We start from the raw sequence: 27,292 nt of genomic DNA, 5'->3' as shown, positions 1-27,292 counted from the left end.
TAACTCGTTAATCCCAAGTGAAGAATCCTATCAGTACGATATTATTCGTGGTTATTTTTGTACTTGCTAAAAAAACCCAAACCCAGCCAGTAGGATTTGCTCCGCCCCGCTAGATGGAGCTCCAGACCGCCGCTAACGCCGCCGCATTCTCGAACTCTGATGTAAAAACTCGGAATTACAACCTGCTGATATGTAACCACGTGCTATTTTAAAATGTTAGGAAAATCCCCATTCTGTTACATTTTCCTCGTTTGAAATAGCGCTGCCTGCCCTCGTACTTGCAGAACAGGGAGTCCCACTACCCATTACGAGGCCCCAGAAGAGCTGCCCGTGTCAGCGGTGTTGGACCGTGTACCAGCCACAAACCATTTCCACTCCCGTTCTCTGGAAGTTAACAGTACTTACTGTGAAAAATGGAAATACCATAACTGGAACAAGGGTGATTGCCTTCCTCACAAAAGCTCTTTACCAGTATCTTCAACTTCTTGTGTCTCTACTCCCACTAATGACTTTGCTGTGGCAGGACAAGCAGATCTAGAGGGATCTGATCAAGAGCTATGTTTAAAATTAGACCTAGCAGCTGTCTTTCATTTCTGGGTTCAAGTGTCCATTAATTATGCCAGCTGTCCACTTCACCTCCCAGATCTACTTTTCTGGGCAGACAGGCTATTAGAATACAAAGTCTTGATACCCAGACAGCTATTAGGTTAAAATAACAACTTGAGGTGACTTGTGGCAAGTGACCCATAACTTGATATCGATGTAACACAAGCAAGACAAAAATCTGTGGCATAAAAAAGCAGGACTATTGTTCTGCCATCCCATAATGCAGCATAACAAGCTGCCTCTCTCTTACAGCAGATTCCCCTACTCCAAGCATAACTCCATCCCATGCCCCAGCTGTTTCTTCTTCCTCTTCATGTACATAAGAGATTCAATCTTCCATGCCCAGCCTGGTGGACTCGGATAATTGATTAACTGCTGAGGAGCTTGATATGGATTCTTTTTTTCCATTACAAAGTCAAGATGGTCTGGGGTGTAGTGTGCCTGGTTTCACAGCAGGCAGAGCTCCTTTGGATGTTTTGTTTGCTGCCCGCACTTCCAAGGCCAGTGATAATCCTTGCCAAGCATCTTTTCACCAGGTAAGTATCTCACCATCTACTGGTGTCCAGCATTTGCAAATTTCTGAATTTACCATATTGTTTTTTGAGACAACCTTCCTTTCTTTGATGAAGAAATAAATCTTGGATTCACAATCATGCTGTGCTTGCATAGCACAAGCACAGACAACAAACATGTAAGTTCTGCATCAAGAGAAAAACAAAGAGGAACTCTTATGGCTGTCAAATATTCAGCCCTGATCACATGCAATAGAAGTGTTTCAGCAGGAAGACAAATACATTTTAAGTCACAGAGGGAAAACAGCTGCAAGACAAAAGATGTAATTCTTAGGCTACTTTCTACCCCACTATCTGCAGGGCAGCCTCACTTATTTATAAAAAGAAAAACATCTCAGTATTTCAATGAAAATCAGAAGGGAAGTGGAGAAGAATGTGAAGATAATTTTTTTTATCAGATGCCAGAGCTGCCTCAGGTAACACAGAGTGAAATTAAATTCCATACTTTATTTACAGGAATTGGTAAGGGAATGGTTGGGTTCTCATTACCTTAGCAACCACTAGGTTATTCTGCTACTATTTCAGACACAATGAACGTCACGTTCAGTACATACTTAGAAACAGAATGGAACAAACCACACATGTAAATAGCCTGAACATAAGAATTACTTCCTTTTCATCTCACCCAACTCCACCACGTTTTGTCTTCAGCGTCCTAAATTACACACTCAGCTATGATATGCAGTAAAGTATAGGACTAATGTTTTGGCTATCTGTCAGGTCTTCAAAATACTTGTAAATAGGAAAATATCATCAAATCATATTTTTTAGAGTGATGTTTCAGACTGTAAATCATCAATGTTGGAAATAAACATTTCAGAATTTGAAGCTGGTAACTTAGACTAGTGGAACTATGAATGAGGACAGATGAATATAGAGAGAGATCTAAATCAGTGCAGCTTGAGGTTGCTTGAAAAGAACAACAAACCAAAACATGTTTCCCCGCTGCGACTTGGAGGGGGGAAAGGAGAAAGAAAATGCACAATGTAAAAACGTCAAATGTAAAACTGAAAGTGACTATATTACAAATAATGGTCATATCCCTGAAACTAAAGCCTGCATTCCAAGTCCCACAAACCGGGACCCAGAAGGGGGCTCCAGCAGCAAGCCTGAATTAGCAAGTATGGCAAGGAAGGATAGTACACTCCTCCAGTATTTCTCATCCTTTCAGAGAAAACAGTGTGAGCAAAAATGGAATCACAAGCTCAGTTCTGGTCTCCAGATTTTTAAAATTACATTGTGGAAACCTAGAGGTGCAAAAGAAAGAGCAAAGAAGTGCTCAAGACACTGGAGGCAACAGCTCAGATTTCAGCAACTCTGTTTTGACTGTCAGCCTTGAAGTCTGGGGGGTGGTCTGCCTGCACACGACAACTTGTACTGGGAATGGTGGGGAGGACTCAGCAGCAGAGACAGGCATTTGGTGAATTAATGTGAGGTGCAAACAGACAAGCCACAGACAGCAGTGGATTATCAATCTCTTGATAATACTTCAGATCAAGGTTGGATCCTCTCTGGCAGAAGTGGTTTTTGTGAAGCACAAGTCACCAGGTCCTGTGCAGAGTTACTTGGTGAGGTGCAGTGCCCTGTGGCGGAGTAGCACAGCCAGGGATTTGTAACTTCCAGTTAGGAGTTCTGTGAAAGTGGATTGCTTAGTTTAGAAGAACAAGTCTCTATTTTTACACTTTCTATACATGGACCACTCCAGGCTTGACCCTGAATAATCACAATCTTAATACCCTAAATTGAGTTGTATCAGACAAATTAAGAACTGAGAGACTTTTTCTAGGGAAAACTGACTGAAATCCATGGCAATGAGCTCCATTTCTGGGTACACTCTGCTGTGATATTTGCATCACCTTCAGAATGTCACTTTACATCCTGCAAGACAGATGGGAGCATTGACCTACCCTCTGGGCTCCTACGATACTTAAAATATTTAACAGACATATGTGCTCAGATACTAAAGTGATGTAAATGCAGAAGACACCAGCCATTTGGAAAAATTTATATTAATACTAATTATAATCTTCAGATTTTAAAGAGTACCCCTGCACACAGAAAAGGGGAAATCCTCTGGACTCTGGACAGGTAGTTCAGTCACAGTTCATACATACTGTCCCATAAATGGCTTGTATTTACTCTGATTTTAAATATGCTCTTGAATGCATTTGTAAAGTACTGCAGGTAATACAGATCTACATAAACAGGACAGCTGCAGGAAAAATGTACCTCTAACCTCTGGGACAACCCGATAGCCAGGCAGTCACGGGCCCTTCTTTCAGAGTACACCTATCCGGTGATGTGAAAAGATGATCCAGTACTAAAATGATCCAGTTCTAAATTAGATAGGAGCCATAAGTAAGATAAAATAAAGCATTATTCCATCCAAAGGCACTACATACTTTTACTCAGAGAACTTAATAGTACCGAGTATTTACACTTCTAATGTGCAATGAATTGTATCATCATAGTAGATTCCTTCTCCTGGTCAAATTTTACAGGAAACACTGGGAAGACACCTGTGCATAAGATTATTTATTTATCTGAAATAGATAAAAAACTAAAACAAAAAAAGTCAAAACATATTTAGCTTTTCCCTAATTATTTTGTGAGACATATAACGATAACATTTAAGACCAATCAATACATTTGCCATCGGAATTTTATTATGGGCAGAAGGAAAGCTCTCTCTTTTGCTGACAATATAAATTATTTCTATGATTCTGGTGGCAATTAACCTTCTTCTCTCCCATTACCAGTTTTTCCTCCTGTAGAAAAAATCCCCCAGATTCAATGCAGAGATCAAGCACAGGTACTGGCAGAAGGCACAAGCAGCATATATTTTAGTGGAAAAAAAGACTGAGAACACCCCTTGCTTTCTTATTTTTCTCTGCCATGCTCAGCCAAACCTGCACAGATCCAGGCTGAGGCAAGTGATTTTCACCACTGCAGCAAGAAACTCCTGAGGTTTGGCTTTTAAGGAAGGGAGAGAGAGTGCAGCAAGACAAAGGCTAAGCAGAAAGCTCTAGGATAAAGGATATTTGATCACAGAGACAAATATTTATGGGGGGAAAAAAAATTGTTCCTGAGCCAGTCCTGGCCTTCTCTGGCATCCAATCTGTCATGATTCAGAGACACAAACTAAAAAATGCAAGAGAAAAAGCCTACAAACATGACAGTGGACAATTAAAACCAGCATCTAAAACAGCAGGTAGGGCAAAACAAGCAAGAGCTGTGGAGGCAGTGTAGTCAGTATTGTGATAGTGCCAGCTCTGGTCAAAGAAAATGTCTGTCAATAATGAAAAACAACTAAAACATCTAAACCTTAAATAAGGTATGTCTAAAACATCAAGAAAGAGCAGAAACCACTGGAAATATAACAAAATTCCCCAAACATTATTTCAATATTAACAATAACCAAAATTCTGGTGTAAACAAATACAGATTTTTCAGGAAAGAGGACAAAAAAGGTGAAGCTGGCTGCCTAATGCAGAATGTGCGTCATGTCAGAGATAGCTGAAATAGGAGAGAAAAACACAGCTTGTTTGTGGTTGGTAAATCATCTGAGGAAGGATGATGAATGTTCTTACTACCCATATGGCACCACAAGACTTTCCAAGCAGTGGAGAATGAAGGGAGAGATGATAACTGGGTCCCCATCCAGCCACAAATCTCCTACTCCTTTGAAGGAAGGGCAGGCACTGGATTGGTGCTCACAACAGTCTGGAAGGGCAGAGCTCTTGCGTAAGGGGCCTCAAAGGGCATGAGTGTGTTAAAATACCCTTCTGGGACCACTGATGATAAAAAAGAGTGGACCAAGAACAGGGGAGACCTGCTTGCAAGCGACCTACTCTGTAGCTTCCTTCCACTTAACCACAAGCTGCTGACCACAAGAGTTCCATAAGGAGAGTTCTGTAACCATCAGGACTAAGGTATTCAAACGAATTCAGCTCCTCAAGGACTGCATCCTTTCCAAAAGCAGAACTGACAGAAAAAAGTAGTATTGCCAGTAAGATGCCAGAACAGTCTAACAAAGTACAATGTCTAACTTTTTACTAAAAGAATGAGGTTCTTTTGGAACAAAGTAAAACATGGAAAGTTGACCAGAAATTTCAGTGTAAGCTGACCAGCATGTCTTCCTTGACAATGCACAGGATTATAAAAGTCATCTATCCAATTGTAGCTCAGCATGAAATCTGAAACCCCAGAGGAATTTGGAACTTGATTCCAAGATCAATCCACTATTACTAGTTTTGAATTATGCCAGGAAGCAATGATTTTACATTTGCAGCAGAAACAGTTTGCCCAGCAGGCAAGAGCATTGCTTTTACAAAGAATTCTCAAACCAGCAGCCAAAGTCTTCACCGGGAATGTGCCAAGAAAAGCAGTAGCAACAAAAAGAAGAAGCTTATTAAAATAATAAACTGAGTTTCCAGCACATCACACAAACTGGAATACCATACAGAAAAACACGGTCATCCCTCTTGTATTTCCATTACACATGCATCAGGTGTGGTCTCACTCATGCACTGTCAAATACAAAATAAAATAATCAAAATAATCCCCCCTTCCAGTTTAAGGAAAAATCTAACAAGTCTGAACAACAAAGTAGATGTCTTTTTTATTTTAAGTATTTTAAACTGCTTTTTTCTAAACAAGCTTGGGAGATCTGGTACCTGACAGTTTTGGTTCTGTTCACAAGAGAGTGCTGACCTCTAATTTAAAGCTTTTTAATTATGGGAGACCTCACCACAGTGCATGACTCTACCTGCACAGTCATTTGGAAGATCAGAGCCACTTCTGTGTTTCTGCTGTGTGGCATAGGACGAGACCAATTAATTCTTGGCACGTGGTCTGCCTGGGCAAACGTGGCACTCTCTCAGCCTTCTAGCAAGCTGAGCTTCAAATGCTTCCCATGCGAGGGGTCACTCTCCAGCCAACTTTTCTGAGGGAACCCACATGAGGGAACCTGCCAAATTGCTTCCTGGCAGCTTATGAAATCATTGTTTCAACAGAATGACAGGACCAGCACTTGACAATTGCACCTACACCCAGCTCAGTACTGATCACCCATGATCTCAGTCTCCACGGCACAAAGTTCTGCAGTCTGAGCCTTCAGGTTGAAAAGGTCACCGAGCAATGTGTGTACTTAGATAGGCTGAGTCTACCCCAACCTTGTTTCTCAGCTCCCAGCCAGGGAAGCAGTGCAAAAGTTGTTTCAGATCTCTTCCTGGCACTACAGCCACCGCCTAGTCCTGGCTTTAGTCCCAAGCAGTGAGGCCTTTCAGTGTTAGCAGAGCCTGGTGCCTGCTCTGCACCTGCTCAAAGCAACCACCACACACAATGGCAGGGAACAAACACAAAACCAGCACAGCAGGAGCGACTTTCTTCTAAATCTATGTTCCCAGTGCTCATTTTAAATACCACCAGGAATCAATGCCACTGCACCCAAGAAACCCTTTGTCCCTTATGCTAGCACCTCTGTATCAGATAATATAAAATCTTGTATACTAAAGGGTTCAACTGCTCCTGCCTCAAATGGAGCAGGGGGGTTATTCACTAGGGTGCACTTAAGGTTTTCCAGTGTGGGTTGCTAGATTTCTGTACCTGAGTACAAAAAATGCAACAGAATAAGTAGGATCATTTGTACCTGCTGAGCTTTTCTGTAGGTATTTAACTTTCTGACACCCGCATTTTAAATGTAAATTCTGACTATTCTTGTACTAAAAGAAAACATGCAGTAACAGAAGCCACCAAAATTAAGGCAGTATGAAATTTAAACTACTCTAAAAATGTTTCCCAGCAGTCCAGAAAGATCACAAGTCAAATACCAAAAATACCCTGAGACTGGCTTCAAAAGCTAATTTTGGACTTCATTTATTGATTTCTAAAATTTTGTGATTCAAAGTCCCATGATAGCCTCTGTATCAATGAAAAGAAAGGGAAAACTCTTACATAAACAAGGAAATCTGAGGGCCTGGCATTGCAATGAAAATGTCAAACAGCACAAGGCTGAAAACATTGCCATGGGAGCTGGTGACACTAGCACTGTTTATTCTCTCTGCCTACCACTGCAGACTCCCCAGAATGACAAGGGATACCATTAGAAGGGGCAACAAAACCTTCAGCGGGTAACAACCTATACACATCACAATTTAATCTCTAAGAACACTAGGCTATTTCTCATACCCAGTTACCTGTGCAGAAGCTACTGATCATTCTAAAACTCCTTTTAGCATCCACACAAAATTATGGTTAACCCAAGAGAGAACAACGAGAAATTGGCATTTCTTGCACTCTCACCTTCCAGTCATTCAGAGAAGTCCTACTCAAGTGCTGCTATAATTTTGAGCTCTCTTTTAATTAAAAGGCTAAAAGTATAATATTAATTGACAGATGGAATGTAATATGTAGCCACTGCATACACTAGAGATGGGCTATTAAGGGCATTATTACTTTGTGGTTAGAATGGTAAATTAACCTATTAGTTGTTTGCAGCTAGGCTGCTTCTGGTACCTGGGCTCGATCATTTACAGCTGGTAAATCCACTCTGCAATTTCCATACTTGTATATTATACAGATGAAAAACGAAGAGAAAGAATGCTCTTCAAATGCATTCCATTCCACTCAGACATATGACATTATGAAGAAACCTGCAGAACATTCTCTAAATATATTTAAAATAGTGACATAAGAGTTCTTAAGTGAAGCATTCAAGAAGATTAGCAGCTAGGAACTACATGCAATCCATGCCCTGTACCTGTCCAGATGAAACAGAGCAATGACAGTCTAGTATTTATGTTTTCTTTTCATCTTTCCCACATTTCACAGCTCCCACTTACTCTTTCTGTGTTTCTCGACCAGAAATAGAGAAAGCTACAGCAGCAACACTTTGAGACACCACAGCTATGCAATCTCAATTTTCCAACAGCTGAAAATTAAGTCAAACCACACAAAACCACACAAAGATACAGCTTTTTTTTTTTTTCTACATGATTGACTCTCACTTCTTTATGAAAGCAGATGGTGTGAGATATGATATATTATTAAAACACTGTAAATCAGTATGCTTTATTTCATCTGGAACAAAGCACTCAAAAATTTCAGCTGTGCTTTGTCCAGCCCTCAGCACAGTCTGTATGATCAGTCAGTCAGCAACAAGATTACCAAGCCTGCACTTTCCCTCACTCCGGTGTGTTTTACCTATCAGCAATAAATACTGTGCTTTAGTATCTCCCTAGGCTCCATGACAAAGTACTAAATATTCTCTTACACCTCAGATAAAATTTTAATAAACACATTCCTAACTATTTTGCTCTTGGCACCATGCACAATGCTGTTCTTTCAGTATTACACTTGCATGTCTAGGGGTCTGAATAGAAACTTGAGAGATTACTTTAATTTTTACAATAAATAATTAGCAAGCATGACCAAAAATTTATGCATATGAGTGCTCATATGTGCACATTCACTCATACTATATTTGGTAAGATCAAATCAAAATACCATAAATCATCATTATCTTCAGCCAAGATGTTTTACATATGCTGTTTGTTCTCTTTCCAAAGAACAGTAGTGCTAAATGTCAGAGGAGCAAAACCAACTCCCACACAACTTCAGATGAACACTGTAGCTCTCCGAAATTCTTGTGAAGCTGAAGGAAACAGCTCAGCAAGGTTTTCAATCTAACAACTGCATGAAGGAGGGGAAAAAACACCCCCCCCCCCCCCCCCAAGGAAAACTATCAGGTGATGTTTTTCTCAACCTCAGAAATCCTTCTGTGTAAATCAGGATTTTATCATAACATTATATCATGAGGAATTGCTTTTCTGAGTTTTCTATTACAGAGTAGAAAATAAGAAGAGAATAAAAAACTTGGTAAACACTGACAGGTTTATCTACAACAGTCATTCTGTTTTTAATTTTTTAGAATTCTTAATAAGGATGAGGTAATTATTATGCTTAATCCACATGCTATTCTAGCATTCACCATTGTTTCAAGGTTCACATTTCTATCACCAAAGTAAGCATTTTACTTTCTCCTTCTGCTAGCCTTGTTTCTAGTGTGCAACAAGGCAGCAAATAAACACCTGGTGCTACTTTATGAGCTTTAATTATCTGATCCATTGTGATTTTGGGGGTTAATTTCTATGCTAAGACTTTATTCATAACAATTCTAAAGAGAACAGAAGTATTTTCTTAAACTCCACAAACACATGAATCATTAAACAAACATCTCTGAGTAAGGCACAACCCAGCAGGGCTGCTACACATCCACACTTCCTCCAATATTAACATTTTAATAGGTGATGACTGATCTTAACATTACAAATTCATATATACAGAGGCCACACAGCAGTGAGCAGTCTTCCCTGCAGGTAATAAGTGAACAGGGTTTATCAAAGCAAAATTCTCTCTTGATCCTTTTCTTGGGAAATTAGGTAGAGAAAAATTTGAATCGTCTCAGTGGTGACACACACTCCAGAAAGTATGACAAGCCAAAACTAACCTGGTTGCCTCATATGCCAAGCTTAAAGGCAGGACTGGTAAAAGAAATAGATTGGGAATAGAATTAAATTTTTCATGAGCAGAAAGCTTTAAAAATAACCCACAACTACCAACCTCATCCCCATGACCACCAACAAAAACTACTAAAACAACCTACCTTACATGGCATGCCCATAAACTAAAAGAGCTTTAGAAAAAGCCTCCTGTGTAAGTGTGCTTTGTTAAGGTGTAGAGGAAAAGGGAACATAAAGAGAATCAAATTCTATAAGCCAGTGCCAGAAAATACATCAGGGCATAGTTTTATTCTGCCTACTCACCCCTCTCATCTCTATGACCCCCAGAAGGTAGGCATTTGAAGACATGGTCAATTAATCTAATTAGCTGTATTTGCATTTTGACTCAGCCACCTGCATCTGCTACAGCAGACATCCCACCATTCTCTCCTGAGAAATCCAGCAATTTGTTTCCTTTTAAGTTTGGTCTAACAGCCAGTATTTTTTTTGGCTGTTGGGCACAGGTGGCTCTTAGCATGTCTAAAATACCATCTCCAAATTACTTTGCATTGTCTTGTAACAACTTTTGTGAACGAAATTCAGTGCAAGTACTTACAGAATATCAGCAAGTGCAAAAGTCTTAGAAAACAGTAGGGACAAGGCCAAAAAACACTAGGAAGGAAGTTTCTTATGCCTTAAGATTCAACAGGACAAAAAAGTTATGTGCCATCAGTGATTAGAATTTCCATGAAGTAAGGATTGCAAAATTATTTGGGATCAAGGCTCACAATATTAGCAAAGAAAATGTGCAGAGAAAACATAATGTGGTGACTACTTCTGCTAAAAATCTCTTGATAGTGAAAGCAAGAGGAAAGTATAGTTCTCATCCATAACTAGAAAAGCAAGACAAGTCCGTGGTACCCCTGCAATAGCATAATGAAAAACTACAGGTCCTGTGTGTCCACTACACACAGACATTTTTCTTTTAACATAAATCACATAAATTAAACAAGTGGCTCACCCACATATCAATAGTAAAATTAAAACCTAACTTTTAATTTCTGACATGCAAATCATACTCTGATTTAATCATACCAGTATAATAAAAATCACTGTGCTGTTTACTTTGGAACTTCTCCAGCTGTTGGGCAAATAATAAGTTATTTGCTTTGTAGGTTTTCCTTAAAGCTATACGCCTGTAAAAATTTTTCCTTCTTCCATCCACAACTGTAGATCTAGCAGCTGTAACAACAGCTGAGGAGATCAGCAACTGTAAAAGACAAATGCCAATTTCTAGAAAAGGGCTTACCAGTAAAAGAAAATAGGGTCTGTAGCAAGTTTCTGAAGACTCCCCAACTATAAGGTTTTACTCTGTAACTTGGCACCAGCTGGAGAGCAGCCTCCTACTCTGTGCTTCTGCTGAACTCACCAGGCAGATTCCTGATCCTGTCTCTCATTCAGTTTTGACAGGGAAAAGTAATTTTGCTGTTGCAGAAAAAACAATGTCCTACCATGCTATTTTATTAATTATTTGTGTTGATTCATATACTCTTTTTAGTATCAAGACTTATTAAAAGCAAAGCTTCAATATCAGACAATAACTAGAAACACATCTAGTATGTATCATGTCACCAAGATGGAGCTGACTCAAAATTCTGCATGACTTATAGAGAGACCATCCATTTGAAACAGAATGATCCAACTACAATATGAAAACAAGCCTTCTTGTATCAAAACCCTGCCACAGGAGTGGGTTTAATTGTCAGAAAAGGGAAGCGGAAACAAAAATCCTAAACTTGTTCATAATGACCCTTAGGGGTCCTTTTAGTTTTCTCAAGTCATTTATAATTGGTGTATGTTAGAGGAGTCTAAAAATGTCTCTAGATACTTTACTGATCTAAATTTATTAGGATAAGAACATTTGTAGCTTCTGTTGAGTTTAATTGCAGTTGTAAGCATTAAGCTGCTCACAATATGCAGCCCACTTATTTCAGCATCTAAGTATAGGTTGTGTACCAGCCCAGAAGAATTGCTAATTGGAAACACTGCTCCTGGTGCCAAAGTTGAAGCTGAATGCTGAAAAGAATCAAACACTGCTTATTTGATTTGCTGTCTTTATCCTCCTCCTCTTCATCTCCACAACTCATGGGGAGTTTTACAAAATTGTTCGGCCTGTAAAGTAGCAGAAAGAAACTTGCAAAGAAACCTCCTTCTGGAAAAAAAAGATAAAATAAGAGCATTATGAACAATACCAAACAAAATCAACCAACCTTCCTGGGAACGAAACAGGCAGAGATGCCAAGGAATGCAACAGAGAAATGTAGTTCTTAAAAAAAAATAAACTTGAAGTACACTTGAAGTACATTTTAAGTACCATGTACTGTTTTGCTACACAGTCTACCATACTCTGCAAATAACCACAGCAGTGACGGAAAAATGTATGAAAAAAAGTCAGGGGAGATTTTATGACTAGAACAAACCATGCCAGGTTCCCTTTTTCAAAAACAGTCTAAGAATTTCAATGCAGAAACAGGTTATGACCAATGGATCACAGAATTTAAGGAATTACTTAAACAGGTTTTACAATAAGTACAGTAATTGATTGTGAAGGTATGAAAATGTAATACCCTGAAAGTTCACCCAGAGCATCCTCCTCTTATTGCAAACATGCTGGCAAGGCACATGTTCTACTTCATGACACACACAGTAATGATCTGCTACAAGCTGTAATTGTTCCTGCACATGTACAAAAGAATATTGTGCTGTATCCCCAGGAAGACACTGTGTGCTAGAAAGGGCAAAATGTACAGCTGAACACTGTGAGTCTTAATAGAAGCTGTAAGAAAAAGGAGGAAGAAATTAATACTTACCATCTGTAGCATTACCAATAGAAAAATGAATTCCCTTTGGCTGGAAAAGAATTCACAAATGCTAAATTCTCACCATATGCACTCTAATCATCTCAAAACCTTTTGATCATGCACTCCTAGCAGTAACAAAATTTTTGAGCGTGCACCCCAAAACACATAGGTTTATTTCTTTATAAAATATTCACATATATGACTGAAGTTGCAGTATTTTCATCCCATATATCAATGGATCATCTCACACACCCCACTCTGGAGATCACTGCTGTAATCAGAACAGAATCAGTGCCAGCAAAACAAACATCTGCCCCAGATACTTGCTGTGAATATCCATGCCAAAACCCTGTGGGCTCTGAGCTGACTACTACAGCTAAGCTTTTGCACACAGAAATGAAAAGTCAATCTTACCAGTGGTGGTGGTGGAGGGGGCCCTGCAGAAGGTGGTGGTGGTGGAGGGGGCCCTGCAGAAGGTGGTGGTGGAGGTGGTGGAGGAGGAGGTGGCGGCGGCGGTGGTGGCACAGGCATCTGCTCGGATTTCTAGCTTCACCCAGTTGTGAAAAATATTGCCAGTCTATGTCCTTGAGGAGAACGAAGGGAGGAAAAGGAAAAGTGGAAGAATAAAAAGAAAAACAGAGAGGAATGGGTTTATACACTGCAAGCTGAATCGGCCAAAATATCTAGCTCTCAGCAGAGTGAAGACTTTTATACTGCACTGCTTCCAAAAGTACAGCACGAGCAGCCTCATTACAGTTATGATGACAACATACATCTAAAGAACAAGTTCACGGATCTGGACCAGTGCCATGAGTACCAAATTCACAGATGCTAGCCTGTCCAACTATTACATCTTGCCTTAACCTAGCCCATAGCCCTGAAATGCAATTCTGCAGAGAACAAATCACAGCCGACCACATGTAGACGCTCCTGCTGGGACAAAACCTCAGTTGACTTTAAGCCAGAGGTTTGCTGCTCTAAGGAGAGAGTAAGGGACTTTTTAAGCCCCTCATGATTTAATAAATAAAGAAATAATTCTGCAAATTAATGCTTCAATTACCAAATTATATAATATCAAGGACCAGACATCTCAAGTGTTAAAGTCAAGTGGTTTTCCTGCCATTTTTAAATGTTAATTTTCACAATTCTTTAGTAATACACTGACAAAAAGGCACATATCTTCCAACAAAAGCTATATGCTTTTCTTTTTTTAAAAAAAATCTTTTGTAGAATGACAGTGCATCACTCACTGATTTTCATACCTAACCATGCCCTCAGCATGACTCAGTCATCATTAAAGTTAACAAGAAACCCCTGTATTTTGAAGTTGCAAATGAAAGTACTAGGCAGTGCCAAAGGAGGCCTATGCAAGCCATGCTTGAAATCTTTTGATAGTGACACTTGGATAAAGGCTCCAAACACATCTAATTTTACATCTTGTTCTACATCCATCATGTCATGATTATTTTCTGAGACTCTTCACAATGTTATATGAAACAGTGTAAAAAGCCCTACTATAACACAAAATATGTAATATGCTCTGTCTTTTCTTTCTGCAAGGCTTTATCTTAACAAGAAATTACATTGGTTTCTCACATTTACTCTTTATACATCTCTCTAGGTCATAATTTGTTTCCCTGACTCCTGAAAGGTCTTAGAAACATTTTTCACATTTTAATGTTTTACTAGAAATTGATGTTAAGTTAAAAAGACCATAATTCCCAGAACCTATTCCCCTTCCTTCTCCCTTCATTTTTAAAAACAGGCACTCCATGCTTTTCCAGAATCATCTGTGTAGGGAGAAGGCATGACAGTTAAATCTGGAAAAGTTCAAGAGAGGAGATAGCATAGAAATGAGGCAAGTTATAGTCTTGAGTGGAATATTTGGCTGTTTTGCTAGAGGGTTAGATTGGAAGAGGCAGTGAAATTAAAATGTACATGCAGACTTGTTCACTTCCTACCTAGAGTACATGAACAATATCCCAATAATGTCATGAGTATTTTTCTCCTTTTCTATCTTGTAAAATACTTAATGAGAGATCAGTCAAAATTAAATGTGCAGAGCATCTGAAACACTCATTTTCTCCCTTGAGAGATTGCTATGCAAAGGGCTGGCTGATCAAAGCACTCTGATCTGTAACAGAATCGGTTACAATCACTTTAATAATCTCTTAATGAAGCTTTCCAAGAAAGCTGGCATCACAGCATCTCCATCATTCCACCCTCATTGTTGCCCTATTCAAAAACCCATCATCAGAAGATATCTCTTTTCCTCAATTAAGCCATTCAAAAACATGGACATAAGGAGAATGAGTCTTCCCAGCTAATAATATGTTTCAGGTTAGTATCTTCCTACCCTGCAATACAGGCCTTTTGTCTTCATTAAGGATTTAGAATGGGAAATATGCTCTTAGTCAAATTAGGAAAAAAAAAAAAAAATACAGCCCACGCTCCTGTGGCAGACCACATGAATGGCAGCAGGAGGTAGATCACATTGGAGGCAAGCAGCAGTGGGAGAAAGGAAATGGGAATCAGCTCCTGCTATTTAAAAGTCACAGCCTGAAATGCCATCAGATGACTTTTCTAGCTGCCTCTCCACCAGTCCCTGCCCCAGCACTTGTTCCTCCAAATGATGCAGCCTAAATTCAAGGACTAGAAACTGTGTAGAAACTACAATACAAAATTCAGAGAAGAGGAAGTGTTCACCATGTATCCCAGTCCCATATACTTCTGTCCAGCGGCACTGGGGCTAAATGCATTCTGTGAGGCTATAACACATAGCCCTTGAATGAAATACTGGAGACACCATATAGCTTTCCTCTCATGTTTTTTCAAACCCTCTACAAATGAACCATCTTTCAGAAAATCCTGCTGACATGCCTTCTTTAGTCTCTTAACACAAATTTGGAGGCTCAATGTCCTCACCTTGGCATGCTTTTGTGTGCACATTAAAACTCATAGTTTTATACCAGAACTGTTACAGGGTAATGCCTACACAATGAAGAACCATAGAGGCTCTATTTGTTCAAGTGGGCTTTGAAAGGAGCACTGCCATCTCACAAGTAGACAGTGTATGCTGATAAAGACAGGAATCTTCAAGCTAACTTAAAATAAAAAACATTTGACTCTTAACATTTAGTCATGACTGCACAATGTACACTTTTTAATATGCAGGATCGGCTATGGTAACTTCTTTTGTATTACTGCAGCAATATCACACAGACTGTATTGAAAGAAAATTATGGAGAAGGCTGCAGCACTTTCAATATATCAACACACATTACTTGGAGGCCTCTGTTCCTTGGTTAAAGGCTGTATTTCATTTGCCTCTCCCCTCACTATATTATACATATACACACAAACATGTATACATACATACATACATACATATATATATATAAAAACTGCATGGTCAGTAATTTCACACAATAACTTCAGAACATGCCAAGTTTATGGATTTCCACATAACAATCAAAATAAACTCTGAATTAAAACCAAAAAAAGGAGTATCATATTGATCAGTTCCAGTGTCTGGTAAGAGCCAGGTAAGAGGGAAATGTTACAAAGGATCCTTAAGGCACATGTGCCCTTTCTCCACACCTCTAAATATGCATATTTATAATTGGAAGAGAGGGGTCTGAACTATCCCTGAGGGACAGAAATAAAAAGATACAGTTCAAAAGGCTGGCAAAGTGGAGGGGAGAAGCCTATATGTTTTGTTTAATCTCAGTTTCCTAAGGCAAGAAGCAATGTAAATCTTACCTTGACTTAAATATCACAGAACAGAATTGAGCCCAACAATTATAGAATTTATTGCAAACAAAAAAAAAAAAGGAGAAGAAAATCCAAAACCCTGCCTTTTCTAGTTCACTTCCCTACCAAAGCAAGGTTGTACATTTTTTCTAGTGCCTTCTGAAGTCTAATTTTAGGTGTCCCAAATAATGTGGCTTTTATTATTTCCCTTGGGAAGCTCTTTCCCAGTCAAATAACTCTTTTAGTTCAGATTGCCTGACACGCAGCCTAATTTCTCCTTCTCCTGGTTTGATCCCATTTGCACTCCACTGCAGATGACTCTACCTTGTTCCAAGCAAAATAGTTTCTCCTACTGCTCTGCATCAGCTTTGTGGAATATAAGCACTGCAATTCAAAAGTACATTTGCAAGGACTTGTTATACTTTTGGAATTGTTTTACTTCTCACAAGGCAGTGAACTTTTCATCAGTCAGAGAACATTATTACTCTGATCTCAAAACAATTGGTCTTCTTTTGTTCTGTTGGTAAGGATAATTTTGAACCTGGTAATTTCAGGTGTCACAGATTGTTCTTTGCGTGTTCTCACCGCATGAGCTTGAATAGCAGCTGGGTTAAAGAACAAGTCTGCAGTCATCAATGTAAGAACTCAAGCTCCAGATTTCTGAAGGTCCAAATAAAGTCTTCACCCAGAATTTAATCTGAAGTGTCAGACAAGACAGAGGAGGTGCAGATCTTTTTTCTTCATTAACTGCTCTCAGTCTTGTGCTGGATTTGCCTGTGGGAAACTCAAAACCTCTGCCTAAGCTTTTCTGTAGCTTTGGTCTCACTTTATTCAGCTACCAGACATGCACAAACTCTGATCCAAGCGCTTCCCAAAGGTCTCCTCCTGAAGCATCACTGCCACAGCCTCAGTGAAGGGCTCACACTAAAACAAAATCCTGTTGGGAGCAGAGATCCACACTAAGAAACAGTAGATTTTGGACAGCAGCACAAATCTCTCCTGCCACACTGACATTCAGCAGAATCACCACAGGTATGCCTGCACAAACTATTCTAAAATGCCTTCACCCATCAAGGAAAGGGAAGGCACGAAACAGCTGTACCTTTAATTTAGTACAATGTCTAGAAGGGGAAAAGACAGAGGAAAAAAATCACAATTATTTAAATGTGCATAATATGTATTTATGTACTAAAATTACTCTAAATAGGGGTATTTTTTTAAATGGCCAGTGTCCCTAGGTCTTTAGGTGGTAGAGTCATCAACATGAAACGACATGGTTGGAATTGAAAATCTGACTCTTATAACCAAATTGGAGAAAGGACTGCAAAATAACAGATTCATTACCACTGGATTTGCAATCACTGCAGCTGCACACCCTGAAGTAGGTAATTCATCTTTGGGGAAAGGTACAGGTTTTCTTCCTTCAAAGGAAAAGCTGAGAGAGATACTCAATGGTGTGCAGGAGAGCTTATCTATAGTATTCATCTTGCTTTCTTGATTAAAAACTTAAGAAAAAGAGTAGACCACAACATGTTTTTACCTTTTAAACAACTTTTATATAATCAAGTATGATTTTCTGATAAACTGTAGTGTTCTGAATTATAGCTTTTAAGCCCTTATATTTCAAAAGGAAAGTCAAATAATTTCAAAATTACCTGTGAAAAACAGCATCAATAAGCATCTGCTCAACTTTCATGATCTCAAAGGTAGACAATTAGTATAATTGTTTAATTAGCAAATTGCCCATTTGCTCCTGTGAAACATCACTGAAGAACAGCTGAAATCACTGGTATGAGATCTCCACAGATCTTTTAAAGACAGTGCAACACATGCAGATACAGGGAAGATTAAAACAGAGAACAGCAGATGTGTGTTACACAGATCAACTTTCCTGCTGTCACTATCACACAGCTGGGAAAGACTTGGAAAAATCTTCTGTTTGGAAAGAGCTGGTCTAGATTCTAATTTTAAGATAATCAAAGCATTTCATATTTAAGCAGTGGATGCTACATTTTTTTTTTCTTTTTTTGAGAGTGTGTATGACGTTTTGTGTTTAGAGAACCGAACAAGAAAGAATCAAGGTAGAGCCTCTGAATATCCTGCCTCTTTTTCACCCTACAATGATAACCCCATTCACAAAATAGTTGATAGTCTCTGCTGCATTTGAGACATTTAAGAACTGTGTAGAAGTGTCAAACTGTTAGAACTTTCATTTACAGCAGGAAAGCAAATACCATATACATACCCATCTTATATATATTAAGACTTTCACGTGTATATTCCCACAGCTGACTAAGAAAACTCCAGCCTTTCACCATTTAACAGTTGTACATCAGAATTGTGTACACCTTGAGAGAAATTTCTGCTCTCGGTCATCATTTACATCACTGCAACTTAAGGCAGAATCTGACTTTTTCAATTCCATTGGAATGTGCAAACCTTAAGGAAGGGCTCTTTCTCCATTAAATACCTGATGAAACACTTCTAACCAGCATTTGTCTTCTACAGGGTCTGTAGGACTGTCTCACAGCACGTAACACTATCCTGAATTTAAGCCAAGGACTGTAAGTTCCCCTCAGCTTGGACTATTTCCACCAGGCTTAATGCAGTTAAGGGCTGCTTCCCCTTTCTGCCTGAAAAAAGCCCAGCATGACTCTTATTCTGTCAGATGCCTGATAAAATTGCCACAGACTGTCCAGGACTGACCCAGCAGAGACTACAGGAATTTGAAGACGCCTTGCTTCCATGTGTGCTGTGGGCAGATCTCCGCTGGGTTCCCTGTGATGCTGAGGCCAGAAGTTACAGTGCTATGTCTTGACAAACCTCCCTTTAGAGGCAAAGTTGCACAGATGACTTCACATCCCTACATATGACTATTTCAGGGTGTAGCTTCCTCTGCTCCATGGGGATCTGTCAGAGAAGACTGATTGTAAGGGAGTAGAATAAGAGAATTCATCATCCTCTTTTAAATAAGGACTAAGAGAAAAGAACAACACATACCAAAAAGAAATATGTTGTGCCTGTAGTAGTGTTAACCCGAAGTTAGAGAGCCCAAAGACAAATGAGGTAAATTAGAAGTAATTAGGACTTGCACAAAGACATAAGTTTTCAAAGGAAACAATTTATACAAAGGGTTTCCTTGAAATTAAAACTGCATCATCCACACAAAGACAGACACAGCTTGTTTCACTGCCAGCTATACAAACAATGGTGAATTTGATATACAGCCATTAGCAAAGTTAATCATTGGCCTAAGCTAAAGAAAGTTCAGCTCAGTAGACATTCAAGGTCACAGCCACATTCTGAAGACAACTGTTTACTCTTATACTCCTCAAGAGTATCAGCGTGAGCAGTGCTTGATCTCTCTCTGTAGAGGTAATTTGATGTTTCAGGTTAACATCTGCAAATTTTGCAGTCTCTGCTAAGAAGCTAATTGTATGTTTTCACATCATTATTAATGAACTATTCCTTTATAGTTATTCATATATTGACTATCATTTTTATATTACCGAGTTGTTTGAAAAGTACACTTGTACACAGAATGGTTTCTACAAAAAAAATTTCCAAACATTGTTTAACCAATTCCTTTAAGAGAAGAAAGTTTTGCTTTCCAATTAAGTAGCTAGCATCAAAATGGAAAATGCAAACAAGGCAGTATTCAGCATCTTGCTCTTCTATATTTGCTACATACAGCTCAAACCTTGTTTTAAACTGCCAGTCAAGTGAAAAGAATTTGCAAATATGGGTATTGGAAGACTAGAGGACTTAAAAATCCAGTTCCTAAATCATTCTGAAATTTCCACTTTCAACCACATGATATTTTATCAGAGCTCTGATTTTCACAGCTTTACATCTTGAAATGATAAATTTATAGAAACCTGCATGCATGTCATGTCATGTCAGGCTGACAGCTGTCAGCTTAAAAAACAGTCTAATACTGGCAATGCAAGAAGAATAAATTCTGCAGTTCAATTTGCACCATGCTTTCCTACAATACAATTTTAGGCCCCAGCATGGACTGTGGTCACTGAAGGTGCCTTTCACAAGGGATGTAAAACACAATGATCTGGTCACCTGCAGGAATAAGTTGTCAGGGAAATCCTCACCTCAAAGAAAGAATGGGAAACTTTGATTCCAGTTTTCAATGAAATTTGGATTACTTAATTTCTGTTCCAGTGGTAAAAATGTTAGCCCAAATGGCCTAAAAAATTAAACTATAACTTCTGAACATTCATTCTCACTTTCATGCCCTTTTCTGTCAATCCTGTTGAAGCTGCTGTCCCATTTCAGTGACATAATTGCTAGCTTCATCTCAGATGTTCTTTACACCAGGGTAAGGCTTCTGTAAGTACAAGTACATAACTATAAACTCTGAAGTTATTAAGAAAGCCTTGCTATGCTACCATAACATTGCATTTTTGTTATTTTAACTAGCTCATTGTTCTGAAAAAATAATATGCAATATGTTCTTATTCTCCCTTAAGCGTCAAAGCTGAGATCAAACTGCCTATGTGCATAAAGGTGTAAATATCTTTCTTGTACAGAAAATTGTTACCTGTTTTTAAAGGAAGTGCACAAAGTGCCTAGCTCCAATCTTACATCCATTTACTCAGGACAATGATTTTACTTTGTACAATGAACAGCAAATTGCAGTCATTTGCAACTGCAACAAAAAAAATTTTCCTGATAAAAGATGTTTTGATTTGTAGGCCTAGTTCTGAACTGCTAATAAAACAAAGTGCTGAGAGAAAAACAATATGAGTTTATTAAATTGAAGTTTCAGCCCTTTGACTTATGAAAGGTCTTCACTGGTAATTCCCTGGGAAAGGCGTTATATTTAGAGAGGAAATTGTGATTGATACATACCTGTACAGATGGCATAAGCAACGAACATCAGGGATTCAAAAATACTCAACTAGCTTTGCTGCCTGATGAATAAGGAAAATTATTCTAGTGATTAAATGGCAATAGCATTTTTTTTGCATTTGTATCTTTCATAGGCACAAAGGAGAAAAGTGGTTTTCTTTGAATAGCTCCCAAGTATACTTGCAGAGCAATCAGTATCTGCTACCATCAGACCAAGCAGGTTAAAGATGAGGACTCACTTGTTTCCATGAATTCTGGTGTCAAGTTTTATGCTGGCTTTGGCCTTCAGCTTTCACATTAACCAGCCTGGATCTGGCCCATCCTCTTTCTTTACTTCACTTTGTGAATATTTCTCCCCTTTCCTAGTGGTTTACCAGTCTCTCCATTCCCACTCTTCACTTTCTTTGCCCTTGCCACCATTCACTGCACCTTTTGCCTGCTGTTGATGCAAGGCAAGGCAAGAAGAGGCATTTCACTTAAAAGGTACAGCTGTCTGCCCTGGGGAAAGAAACACTGCATATGGAGTAAAATTAAGTAACTCCGCATGATGATACTAAAGGTTCAGCACAGGCTACTAGTACTGAGAAAAACAGAAGGAATGCAGAACTAGGCTGATCCAGCTCTGAAAAAACCCAGAAAATGTGATTCTAGGAGATATGAGGATATACATCCTGACTAGAACTGGTAAGTATTAGAGCAGATGAACTAAGCTCCACCTGATGGATTGGATAAAAGATTGAAGTATTGGAGAAAAACAAGAAGGTCAAATAGGGCAGAGGAAAGGAGCAAAGTAACCACAACATACTCATTTTGCAACTACTCCAGGCCTTTGCAACTCTTGGTACAGTCTGTTCAGAGCAAACCCAAGTACCCCCACATGAGACTGCATAATTTATCCTACTGTTAAGTCAATGTAAACTCATGATCACTTGATCCAAGAATATTTTGTACAATCTGCTTTTGCATAATTTCCTTGCTACTTAGTCATTTCAAGGCTAAAAAAGGCTTTCATTCTGCATGAAATGCCCTGCTAGGCCCCACATCTATCACTCACACAGTACCTTACACAGATATTTCCCACCTCCTCTGCCAATTTACTAATCTAGGGGCTAATCCATCTCTTATTTTTATATTGCCAATTTTTCCTTTGTTTTCAGTAGAAGTGAGATCAGTTCTTTAGGGTTTAACTCTTAAAATACTCCAGGATATATGATCTGTAGCAACAGAAGTAACATCACTAACATGTTAAGCTGTTCACACTCACACAACTGACCAATAAAAGCAACTTTCTATCCAAATCCTAGGCAGAATCTGACAGATATTTTTGCAGTAATTTACATATCCCCAAGAGAAGCAAACATTCCCTCTGAAAATAAATTGCCAAAACCCCAGTCTGTTTTGCTGGTATATAAGCCTGTCTTGCCTTTTATGCTTATGATTTTCTTTACGTGTCTACTCAACTAACACAGCAGATCCACAGATTTTGAACAGACATAGCATTATTTATTTTCTTCTTTAGCATATAAAAATGTGTAAGAGACTTGGACAAAAGCCAAAAACCTGCCAGGACTATTTTATACACATCAGTAGTGCTGCTGCATACATATTTTTCTCTCACACATAACTATGCCAGTTAGGAAAGCAGTAACATATAGCTTTAAAACAATGAGGGTACAAAAGAGGAACAAAACACCCCAAGACCTCCTTTGTGATTGCAGTACTATATTCTGTCCTCCTCTTTTTTCTTTTTTTTTTTTGTTACTTATAATGAAAAGAGGAAAACATGATATAGTAACTAGAAGTTAAATGGTACAGCAGTCATTTACAGACCAATGAAAGGCAGCAACACAAAGGGGTTACTATCTCTAAACCTATTCATTCACTTCCTACATTCTACCCCTCTCTTATGAATGAAGCATTAGCACTGTAAATTTCCAGCCAACACATCCATTTGTCAAGGCAGGCACGGCAGTTGCCACCAGGGTAAATGGAGGATATAGAATATCTATTACACAGAAGCTGCAGAGCAGACACACTTTGTTTAGTTTTCTTGGACACTTGTAAGAGCAGGGTCAGGACTGAGCAAGCGCTTTCATGCTGAATTTTCTGTTCCTATGCTTAGAGAACGTAATCATGTAGGGACTTTTGGCCCAGTTTTCCCCCACTTTTCACTTCAGCACTTACCCTGTAGCTATAGCATAGCTGCTATGTTGCTCTGCTCTGCCTGGGCTGGCTGCAGAGTGACACCATTCACACCACAGAGAGTTATCTATCTATTTGTAACAACAGGGAAAGATGACACAGGGTCAATGCAAAGAAGAATTAGGCTCTCCATGCATGACCTTATTTGAGAGAGAGATATTTCTGGTAGTGAAATCCATTTCAGCTGTTGTTTCAATTACCATGGCATGAAAATATGCTTTTTGCATCTTGTGGAAATCCTTTAGCTGTTTTACATTCTTTCAAAGCAATCAAAAGGCAGCTTTACAGCTGTCATGTATGTAATACTGAATGAGTTCACAATACTCAGAAGTCAAATTAAGGTGGGCGTATGCAAAAAAATACAATTTTGCCTAAAAATACAGTTTCTTTCCAATCTGGAAGCCCCAAGGACGTTTATTCTGTCTGCAAATATAGCACTCTTTTTATCTTTGTTCATCCTGGCTATGAAGCCACCAGACAACCCTGATGCAGAATGACCACAGATAAAAAAGCAACCGTGAAGTACCATTAAGGTTTGCTACTATATGCCTATTTTGAGAAAGCTTCAGTCCCACAAAGACAGTAACTACTTTGTGTAAGAACATAGACTAACTGAGGAAGATCTGTAAGAACAGTGTTAAAGGCAGACCAGAAAGCTGCATCTCAAAACTGCTTGGCAGCCACTGGTAACTCAGTGTAATGTGAGTACTAAAGACTTCTAGATAAAAGACTTTACTGGCTATCTCACTTGATTGTTATGTTTATTTAGATACTAATTTCACATACACTCTGAAGAAGATGAGAATTTTTATTCTGGTGCAGCAGAGCCTAGCATAATTTTCCCCAGAGCTTCAACTTTTCATCTGTGATCTTGTTTATTAGAACTTAAAAGAACTGCATAAAGTACCCACATAACAATGCAGCAGATGCTCACACACATGCAGGATCAGTAACTTACAGGGCAAGAAAGCTGAGCTGAGCCTGTCCAGTCTCACCTACTTCGCATGACTGAACAGAACTAGTCCCAGTCACAGAGAAGAAAAGCTTCCACAAAAGCAAATGTGTCTGAAAAAATAATTATTATAGGTGAGTTATGACTTATAAACAAAGAGATTTCATATCAGTCTTTTCCCTGTTTTGCTTCCCTTTGGAGCTAAAATATTTTAAAATATTAATACGAAACTTTTTAATACTCAACATAAGTTAATTTTTTTAGATGTAAAATACTAAATTGTGTTATCCTACTTTGGAGTTCTTGAAATCTGTCTCTTAAAATGTGCAAATATTTTTCTATTTGTTATGACTAAGATATTATTTTCTGTTCAAGGTCTTCTTTTCAGAGGACAATGAGTTTCCCAAAATACAGACCTCATCAAGCAATAAAATTACTAAGATAAAAATGCTGATAACTATTAGCATCTGGCTATATCCTGTCAGGACATTCAACAAACAGCTGACTTTTATGCTGTGACTGCTGAGATGTGATAGTGCTATGTTTTGATTTACTGTTAAAAAACCAACTATCTACATACTTTCTGCAAGTTCAGATTTAGTATTCATTATGTAGAGACTCCAAACATTTACTGTACCTTCCCCTACTGCAGTAACAGAAATGGAGATGTTACAGGATCTTTATTTATATATATTTCCTCTTACAGGTGGGGAAGGAGTGAGAGAAAAAAAGAGGAAGTTGCTTTGTATTATACAAGATTTGATAAATACAGTCATATCTTGCCCTTTCCAGGGCAGTACAATCATAGAATCTGAATTTCAAGTGCATCTCAATTATTTTCAGGCATAGATCCAAACCAGCAATAACTTGAGCACTGCAGCTAATGAATTAAACATTGCATCTGCCCCTAAGCAACCAAAGTCTGTATGCAAAGCTGGTCAAACTATTTATACACCCCTGTCTTTAGAGAATATATATCCTTTATTAAAAAACACAAATAAAAAAAGTTTCATACTTCAATTGCAAGCCCCATTCCGTAACCTGCATCTTGTCCAGGAAAAACATCAACTCCCACAGCATTCTTTCTGGTCATGAGTCTAACCCAGATTTTGCCATCATTATCTACAGCAAAACAGCCAAAGCAGTCTATCAATTAAAAAACCACACTTACGCAATCTGCTCTAAGTGTCCCACACTGAGCTCCTCATATGTTATCTTGCACATGGAAGCCGGTACCTGCCAGCAAAGCAGACTCAGCCTCTCCACTGCACGCAGGGCACTGTCCCGTACGAGCCGTGGGTGGCAGCACCGCCTGCGCATTCCAGCCGGGACACGCTTTGGGTCACAGGTTCACAGGGAACAGGAACCATCCCCACGCACACAAGTGCCCAACAAGTGTCCCGGCTCCGACTGCCATCACGCACTAAAGCTGCATTCATTTCCTTCATCATCTGCCCCATGGCTTGTCCTTCAGTACAAAGCACGCGAACTGAAGATGTTAACAAAGATTGTACAAACACACGTTGTGAAATAAACAGGAACTTGCACCGCATACACAGATGGAGAAACTGAAAACACTGATTGTATCAGGAAGCAGTTCAACGACTTGATTCATGCAGCGTGCACAGTAACAGGTATCACTGCTATCGCAATTTCAGCAAAATGTCACTGTCTGAATCAGCAGGAGCACTTGCAGACTTTAGCCCATAAATCCAGACCACCCCAAGACTGTTCTGTGCAAAAATCATCAAACTTTACCTTATATCAGTTTCCTCTCCTAAATCAGACTTATTTTGCTATCTTTCAGAAACCTCGCTTAGTAATATTCCACTTTCAGAACCAAACAAAACAAAGGCACGCAGGTCTCATGTGTTCTCCCTATTCTCCTGAATAAGCTCCTGAATTTCTTGAGCGACACAAGCCCGGCCCCCCTTCCCAACCCCAGAGATACAGGCTGTCACATAACCCATCATCTCCATGTCTTTGCAAACCCTAAGCATATCCAAAGAGAAATAAAAATCCGCGTGCTACCCTTTACCAACACATTCCCTGTCACTCTGAATTAGCAACAGCAGGCTGATGCGAAAGTCACTAGACTTTAGTCTCGATTTTATCCATGTTAATTATTATTAAACCTTTAAGAGCTTCTTTCCAACATCTCTCCAGCATTCCCCCTCCAATATGTACATAAGTAGTTAATACACGGTACTTTTCACAATCACTCAGCCCCGTTTTCTCGGCTGACCTATTCCAGCACATCTACTTCAATGACGAGAACTGGGAAAAAAAAACCTAACAACTTCTTGCCATCCACGGCCGCCGGAAAACAGCCCCTCTGCTTGACACAACAGAGGAGCAGCACCGCGCACAGCCCGTGCCTGACCTCAGCCGCGCTTCCTCCTCCGCCGCCGGGAGCACCCACATCCCAGGGGCGCGGGTGTCGCGGTCACCCGGTCCCCCGCTGCCCCGCCGGCCGGACGCGGCCCGGGGCCGGGGCCCAGCCGCGGCACCAACTTTGCCCGCCGAGTCGTCTCTGGCCCGCGGCACCGGGGAAGCCCCAGCCCCGGCCCGGGCCCCAGAGGGGACCGAGGGGAGGCAGCGGCCGCGCCCCCGCCCGGCACTCCAGGCTGGCCGAGCTGTGAGGGGGCCCGGGGCACCGGGGACCCCCAGCCCCACCCCGCGCCCCCGCCGCGCCCACCTGCTCGGCGCCGCTGCCGACGGGGCCCGGGCGGCTCCTCCCGGGCAGAGGGCGCCAGGTACGGCGGCCGCCCGTCTCCCCTGGCGGGGGCGGGGAAAGGAGGGCAGGGATCTCAGGATCCTGAGGGGGGAAAAGCCCGCCCCGGTCTTCATGAGGGAATAAAAATAAATGTATATTTTTAAAAGTAGTAATTTAACACGCATGCACACACATACACAGCCCGCCCACCCGCGGGCCCCGCTTTTCACCCCCAGCCCTGGATCGCGGCGGCTTTGGTGCGA

The 27,292-nt window shown here is 39.8% G+C and overlaps 1 protein-coding gene across 2 annotated transcripts in view; it reads right to left on the bottom strand.

Moving 5' to 3' along the window:
- Window positions 1-26,779, bottom strand: part of WIPF3 (WAS/WASL interacting protein family member 3) — a 34,799-nt gene extending 8,020 nt beyond the window's left edge. For both annotated transcript variants that reach the window (XM_058818054.1, XM_058818057.1), the window contains exons 1-2: window positions 26,697-26,779; window positions 12,955-13,124 (exon numbers count right to left, since the gene is read on the bottom strand). In XM_058818054.1, the coding sequence (XP_058674037.1) occupies window positions 12,955-13,071 (117 nt within the window). In that variant the 5' untranslated portion in view covers window positions 13,072-13,124; window positions 26,697-26,779. The remainder of the gene's footprint in view (window positions 1-12,954; window positions 13,125-26,696) is intronic.
- Between the last annotated feature and the right edge of the window lie 513 nt (window positions 26,780-27,292).

Source organism: Ammospiza caudacuta, chromosome 1, assembly GCF_027887145.1.
Source record: "Ammospiza caudacuta isolate bAmmCau1 chromosome 1, bAmmCau1.pri, whole genome shotgun sequence".
NCBI classification, from domain to species: Eukaryota; Metazoa; Chordata; class Aves; order Passeriformes; family Passerellidae; genus Ammospiza; species Ammospiza caudacuta.
The sequence above is the reverse complement of the archived record's forward strand: the minus strand, read 5'-3'. Positions and strand labels throughout refer to the sequence as shown.